This window comes from Bidens hawaiensis, unplaced genomic scaffold (genome assembly GCF_021521415.1).
Source record: "Bidens hawaiensis isolate Kalapana, Puna unplaced genomic scaffold, B.hawaiensis_p1.1 tig00041930_1, whole genome shotgun sequence".
In the NCBI taxonomy this organism is placed as follows: Eukaryota; Viridiplantae; Streptophyta; class Magnoliopsida; order Asterales; family Asteraceae; genus Bidens; species Bidens hawaiensis.
The window spans coordinates 75,488-82,963 of NW_027497438.1; the positions used below are offsets into that span (position 1 = coordinate 75,488).

Below are 7,476 nucleotides of genomic sequence, written 5' to 3' on the forward strand. Positions count from 1 at the left end.
TATATAATTATTCTACGAGTTTTAACGAGTGGTTTGGTTTGTAATAGTTGATTCTTGAGCGGAAATTGTTAACGGAAATCAAAACATCTTTTATTTAACTATAAAACTAATTTTATTTATTTTGTATGATTTATAAATATATATTTGATTTATTAAAACTAATAAAAAATGGTTTTCAAAAATATAAAACAGATTTGATGTGACCCGAGTTCGAACCCGGTCTCCATGCTCACACCACACATACACAACCACTAGACCAATTTAATATTTCTGTTAAAAGATGCAAACCAATTAAATATAAACAGAAAACTAAACTTCATCTTCTTCACCTTAAACCCTAGAAATTTCAATTCTTCATAACCATTACATGTTTGTTAGATTTAGGTTAGGGGTTTTGTTTGTCGAGTCAAAACAATGAAAACCCACCTATCAATTACCTCTAATGATGCCGGAATGAGGTTAAACGACGAGTTGGCCGGAACCGAGTTTATAAGAATGATTTAGTGATAATAACGAGTGTGTTTGTGAAAGATTTTGTCTCTAGCACGTATAGGAGAAGGTTAGGATGCTATTTATAGTTTTAATTGATATGTTGAGTGGTAAATTTGAGTTATTGCGTTTATAATTATATCCGAAGGTTTTGTGATTGAAATCCAAACGTTGGGGTGTTAATACGCATAAATGAGTCTTGATTAGGTGTTAATATGGTGGAGAAATGAGTTTATAACATTAAAAGTTGATTAAAATGGCGTTTTGGGTTGTTTTTAAGGTCGCCGGAATGTTTCTGCCGTCGCCGGAATTTGGCCTCGCCGGAAAAACGTGAGGGAGGGGGAAGAGAGGGCCGGCTGGGGTTTTTTATTAATATAATATTATAATTTAAATTCCAATTTTCACTTTAAGCCCCTCAACTTCTTAAATATGTATATAATCTGTTTTTACTTTATTAATGTTTAACCCTTGAACTTTATAACCATATGTAACTTGATCAAAACTTGGTATATTTTATTATCTTGGGATTGATACGTTTTATACCCGTAGAGTTTGGAAATTGATTATTTTATAAACTTGTATAGCTCGGAGATTCGTTATTTGAACTAAACAGATAAACAATGAACGAGAAATAACTATAAATCGTCGTAATTAATATTAAATGATAAACGACAAAACGAATTTATTGAAACGACACAACAGGTTGGTTTAACGAATACAAATACAAATACGAATACGAATAAAAATTGACAAATGTCACAACATTCCCTACTTTTGAGAATTTCGTCCCGAAATTAAGTAGAAGAATCTGTAACAAACAGATGAGGATACTTTGTTCGCATTTGATCTTCTCGTTCCCAAGTGAATTCAGAGCCACGTTTGGATTCCCAACGAACCTTTACCAAAGGTATACAGCTGCTTTTAGTTTCCTTGTCTTTGCGATCCATGATTTCCACCGTTTTCTCGACAAGTGCATTGTTTCATCGATACGCACTTCGTTGAGTGGTACATGGAGATTTTCATCAGCGAGACATTTCTTCAAATTTGAGACATGAAATGTCGGATGAACGTTAGAAAGCTCTTGAGGAAGTTCAAGTGTGTAAGCAACACGAGCAAGAATCTTGAAAGGTCCAACAAATCGAGGAGATAGCTTGCCTTTCTTGCCAAAACGAACAACACCTTTCCAAGGAGATACCTTGAGAAGGACACGATCACCAACATTAAACTCAAGGGGTCGTCGTCGGTTATCGGCGTAACTCTTTTGACGACTACGAGCAGTTAAAAGGTTTGTCGAATTTGAGCGATTCGATCAGTAGTCTCTTGAACAAGTTCCGAACCGGTGATTTGGGTTTCACCAATTTCACTCCAACAAATAGGTGATCGACATTTACGACCATAAAGTGCTTGGAACGGAGCCATACGTATACTCGAATGATAAATATTATTATACGAGAACTCAATCAAGTGAAGATGAGAATCCTAGTTTCCACCGAAATCAATGACACATGACCTAAGCATGTCTTCGAGCGTTTGAATCGTGCGCTCGGATTGTCCATCGGTTTGAGGATGATAGGAGGTGCTAAGATCCAATCGATTTCCCAATGCTTTTTGAATCGATGACCGGAAGTGAGAAGTAAAACGACTATCACGATCGGAAATGATACGCAAAGGCATACCATGACGACAAACGATACGCTGAACATAGATATGAGCGAGTTGATCAACCGTAAACTTTTCATTGATCGGAATGAAATGAGCAGATTTAGTCAAACGGTCAACTATAACCCAAATACCGTCGTGGCGGTTTCGAGTAGTCGGAAGTTTGAACACAAAATCCATAGAGATATCTTCCCATTTCCAAACAGGAATGTGTGGTTGAACGAGCAAACCAAAGGGTCGTTGGTGCTCGGCCTTAACTTTAGCGCAAGTAAGGCATTTTCCCACATATAATGCGATGTCTTTCTTCATACCGGGCCACCAAAATGTGGTCCGTAGGTCAAAATACATCTTATCTGCACCGGGATGAATGGAGTATCGAGACTTATGAGCTTCGACCATGATGAATGTGCGAAGATCGTCATGATTAGGAACCCATAAACGATCGAGGTAATACAACAAACCATCGCGCTTAGTTTCAAGTTGATTCTCGGCACCACAGGACATTTCTTCGTACATATTACCCTCGGTGACAAAGACACGTTGGCCTTCAAAGATACGAAGTTGGAGATCGGTTTGAACGGTCACACAATGAAGCAGAATTTTTTTCACATGGGTCTTTCGACTAAGGGCGTCGGCTACAACATTCGCTTTACCTAGATGATAACGAATCTCGCAGTCGTAGTCGCTAAGTAATTCAGCCCATCGTCGTTGCCACATGTTTAGATCCTTTTGGTCAAAAATATGTTGGAGACTCTTGTGGTCGTTAAATACCACACACTTAGTGCCATAGAGATAAAGTCTCCAAATTTTCAATGCGAATACAACGGCACCGAGTTCGATATCGTGCGTTGTATAATTCTTTTCATTAACCTTAAGTTGTCGTGAAGCGTAAGCGATAACTTTACCTCGTTGCATAAGGACACAACCGAGGCCTTGATTGGAAGCATCGCAATAGACAACAAAATCCTTATTGCCCTCGGGAAGTGCAAGGATCGGTGCATCGCAAAGCATGCGTTTAAGAGTTTGAAAAGCTTCATCTTGCTTTAGCCCCCATACATAAGGTTTATCCTTGTGATTTAATGACGTTAGGGGAAAAGCAATCTTGGAAAAATTAAGAATGAAGCGATGATAATAACCCGCAAGACCAAGAAATGAACGGACTTAGGAAGGAGTGGTTGGAGTTTTCCAATTCTTAGCGACTTCGATTTTGGCTGGGTCAACGTGGATACCCTTTTCGTTTACTATATGCCCCAAGAACGGAATTTTTTTCAATCAGAACTCACACTTTGAAAACTTAGCATAAAGTTGTTCCTTCCTTAAGAGATCAAGGACAAAATAAAGGTGTTTCTCGTGCTCGGCTTTGAACTTGGAATAAATAATAGTTAGTGATTCTCGTGTTTTATTATTTCTAGCTCGTGAGATTCGATCGTTTGGTTTCATATAATGCGCTTTCGTTTCATTTTCAAGTTTGTTATCCCAACTCAAAGGTGAGTTTCTCACACCCCCCTTTTTACTCTTTTATTGTTTTGGGGGTAGCATATGTATCCTACAAAAACCCAATTGTTTATGACTTTGCTTACAAACTACAATTCATACATGGACTTGTGTGTTTACTTGTTACTTGCTCACGGATTACTTCAATATAATATGATCATACGCCCCCCTTTGCACTCAAGACCTTGTTGTTATGATTGGAAAAGGGCCTCATTAACCGAGTACATTGGTGCACAATCCTAATTGGAAAGGACCTTATTTGCTTTCACGAGTTTCATGGAATTGTATTATTTTTATGTATTATATAAAAAATATGTGTGAACTTACCAACTATAAAGTTAGTTGACATTATATTATACATATGTTATAGGTATGCTTATTTTTCACCTAAGGAAAGAAACTCAAAAATATAATAATAATAATAATAATAATAATAATAATAATAATAATAATAATGATAATAATAATAATAATAATAATAAGACAATTGGAAAAACTAAGAACATAATAACTTCCTGATCCGCACCTTATTTTTATCTTCTGCAAAAAGCATGCGCAAATCGCCCATATATGAGAGGCTACATATTTTTGCATAAATTTCTCTCTGCATCCAAAATAATAATTAGGCATGCAAATGAACCGGACAAACACGAACAAAGCATGTTCGTTCGCTTAACGTTAACCAAAAAAACGATCGAACACGTTCAAAGTTTCTTGCTCATGTTCGTTCATGAAGAAGATGAGTGTGTTGACTGTTCGTGTAAGTTAATGTTCATTCATTAATAGTAAAAACGAATGGTTCATGGACATAAACAATCACAAATGAACAAACATAACTTAACATAGATGAACAAACATCAATATGTTGAAGCAAAAAATATTAATAAAAGCAGACTAAATTGTAATTGGTAATATTTTAATTTCATAAAACTATAACAAATTATAATGGGCCTAAAAGTATTAATGAATATGTAAAGTGTAAAGAAACAAACATAAATGAACGTAAACGAATATAAACAAACCAATGCAAACGCACGTAAAAAAACATTCACAACAAAAATAACGAACGAGACATGTGCTCATGTACGTTTGCTTATTAAATAAATAAACTTCACGCCGAACGCTTCACTAAACGTTCGGTTCATTTACATGCCTAATAATAGCATATAACTTATGTAAGTTTACTATATCAGCTAAATTTAATAATGAGAGAGAAAGTAAAACCTCGGTGAACTTTGATGACAAAAGGAGAAGTGCAGCAGATGAAGCAGCCCTCAAATTAATTAAATTGGTATTTGTTATTTCCTTATTGTCTACAATTACACGCACCTGAAATACAAATAATGAAAAGCAAAACATTACAATAATAATAGCAACAACAACAGACAGTTAGCATTTAACAGTTATACGAGAAAACATACGGGCTTTTGCAAGCAACCACTAAGATAAAACCTCTTCCAGCTCAGCATATCTTCAACTAAATCATCCATATGAACAACACCGTATTTGTACATCTGTCACATCTTCTAGAATTAACGTGATCTTAAGACAAAATACCATATGACTATTATCCCTTGCACCTAATAGTTATAAAACTCGACCCGTTAAAGAAAACTACCTTGTCATTCCAAGAAACAAACGGATTAAAGTGTACACCAACACCAATATGATCTGCAGCTTTAGTTATCTAAAAACCAAACCGGATCAATAAATTTATTTAAAAAAACAAAAACAGATTCAAAATTAGTAAGAGAAAGAACCAGTTTTACTCCATCGACAGATGCCATCCACGACGCGTAGTGATCTCGGTTCATTTTCAAATTCTTAAAATTTTAAAGGTATAAAAGAAAAAAATAATAAAAAACTATTAACCAAACATAGAAGCATAAAGAAGCTGGTAGTAAATTACCTCAGAATGCCATTGTTGAGGATCTGCTACACCGAGAATATAATCTTCCATGGATGACTACAATATCACAAACAAAAACAAAAACATGAACAAAAATACAAAAAAGAATAATTAAGCAGCTTCAATCTAAGTAAGAAAAATAACCTTGTCATTATTATTAGGATGGAGACTCGACCCGTACACGCAGCAAAAATCTACCGGTGGTAAAATTTTCAGCAAACTCCCAAGGTTGGTTCTAGCTTCCATGGCTGCATATGGTTAAAAAAGCAAACTTGTTTTAACTATGCAAATAGCAAGTTAGATGATCACATTACCAAGATCAGTTTAAGTCAGCTCAAATGCTGAGACAGGCATTTCATCGAACAGGTGGTATGCACATATTATAACACTATACAAACTGCTTACAATCAAATAACAGTAATCCAATTACACTTCGTCACACAGTTTAAGTTTTTAAATTTCAAGATTTTATTCATAATCAAATTTAAATTGGGTAGTGAAATTACCTTCAACTCGATCGCCACGAAAGTTTGCTGCGGGCGGAATACGACGGGAGGCGGTGAATCCAACGTCGTAATATTATTTCTTTGGGCACAAAAAAGGTTAGAAATCAAATTCCAAGGGCTCAAAATACATCTAATTAGTAATCGATATTGGTGTCGTCCACTTTCCGGTTTCTTTAGGTTCGGGTTTTATAAGTACAGGTTAAGAGGGGGTTTCGAGTATTTGACCTAGAAAAGTCAAAAATATATCTATGTTAAATTTCAAGCAACAATATCATCTTCAAGTTTTAACTTACGTAAGCAAATAATAAACCACATAATGTTCAGAACTATAAGAACCGTAAAAAGTAATAATGCATTATGTAGTTATTGTGTTTTTTTTAAAAAAACCATTAATGGTTATGAAAAGAACGCCTTCGTACTCACACACATACACCTTTTATATATGGTTGGTTTTTAGTAGAGAATTGCAAGATAAATACAATACATTTGTACATAGATATTGCTAAATATAATGTGAGTTCGTAATGATCGTGTAGTCCTCTTATGGATCATAGTTTAAGAAAATATACATATGTTAATGTGCATTTTCACCGTTATTAAAATTGATTATTATTAGACTTCTTTCAAATTTTATAATTACATGATAGGGTGGAAGGTGTTGAAGCGGCATATGTGAGTGGTCGATACCAGTGGGAAGACCACCCCACATGTTCATAGTCTGAAAGACCCTGAATTGGGGTGTGTGTGCCAAACGAAAGGGATGAGAAAAGTTTATCGATGTGTACCACACAAATCAACTAAGTTAAAAAAACGTGATGAGATGAGATGAGAAAGATGGTCAGATTTTCAAAAAATGATTTATAAATATAACATAAATAGAGAAAAACAAATGCTACACTAATGCAAAAGAGAAATGGCAACGATGAGATCTACTTGAAATATAACGTACACCCAATAAATACAATCTTATAAATTAGAGGATTGATATTTGTGTATAAGTGTCAAGTGGCCTTTCGTTCAATAGATTATTTTAATACAAGTGGTGAGGGTTCAAACCACATTGTGAGTATTTTGATAGATTTTAGGTATTGATGATTGTTGTAAAAAAGATGTGTATAAGTTTGTTGTGTGGATTTTAAAATAAAATTTAGCAACCTATAAAGTGATTTTTTGAGAAAGTGAGAATAAATCAAATAGCTTATACGAAATGCATATTCTAAGTTGAATACCTACATTTAGGGGTGAGCAATAACCGAATCGTTAACCGAAATCGAATCGAAAACCGACGAACCAAACCGATATAACCGAAAACTGAATTAACCGAACCGAACCGAACTCTTCATTTTTTAATATTTTCAAGCCTTTTTCCTTCTATTTCATGTATTATATGCATTAATAGTTTAATACTATCATTCTTAT

General features: G+C 34.8%; 1 protein-coding gene across 1 annotated transcript; it reads right to left on the reverse strand.

Annotated features, from left to right (window-relative positions):
* Positions 1-4,095: 4,095 nt before the first annotated feature.
* On the reverse strand, positions 4,096-5,798 carry LOC143593329 (uncharacterized). Its single transcript, XM_077072991.1, has 7 exons — positions 5,696-5,798; positions 5,552-5,608; positions 5,403-5,465; positions 5,261-5,329; positions 5,064-5,156; positions 4,867-4,971; positions 4,096-4,246 (listed from the first exon to the last, which is right to left on the reverse strand). The coding sequence occupies exons 1-7, from the start codon at positions 5,795-5,797 to the stop codon at positions 4,139-4,141; spliced, it is 597 nt and encodes a 198-aa protein (XP_076929106.1). The 5' UTR covers position 5,798; the 3' UTR covers positions 4,096-4,138.
* Positions 5,799-7,476: the final 1,678 nt, after the last annotated feature.

Coding starts and splice junctions, on each gene's coding strand:
- LOC143593329 (XM_077072991.1), bottom strand. CDS start 5,797: ATGGAAGCTAGAACCAACCTTGGGAGTTTGCTGAAAATTTTACCACCG. Junction 5,466..5,551: donor CTCAACAATGGCATTCTGAG/GTAATTTACTAC, acceptor TAAAATTTTAAG/AATTTGAAAATGAACCGAGA. Junction 5,330..5,402: donor CTGTCGATGGAGTAAAACTG/GTTCTTTCTCTT, acceptor TTTGGTTTTTAG/ATAACTAAAGCTGCAGATCA.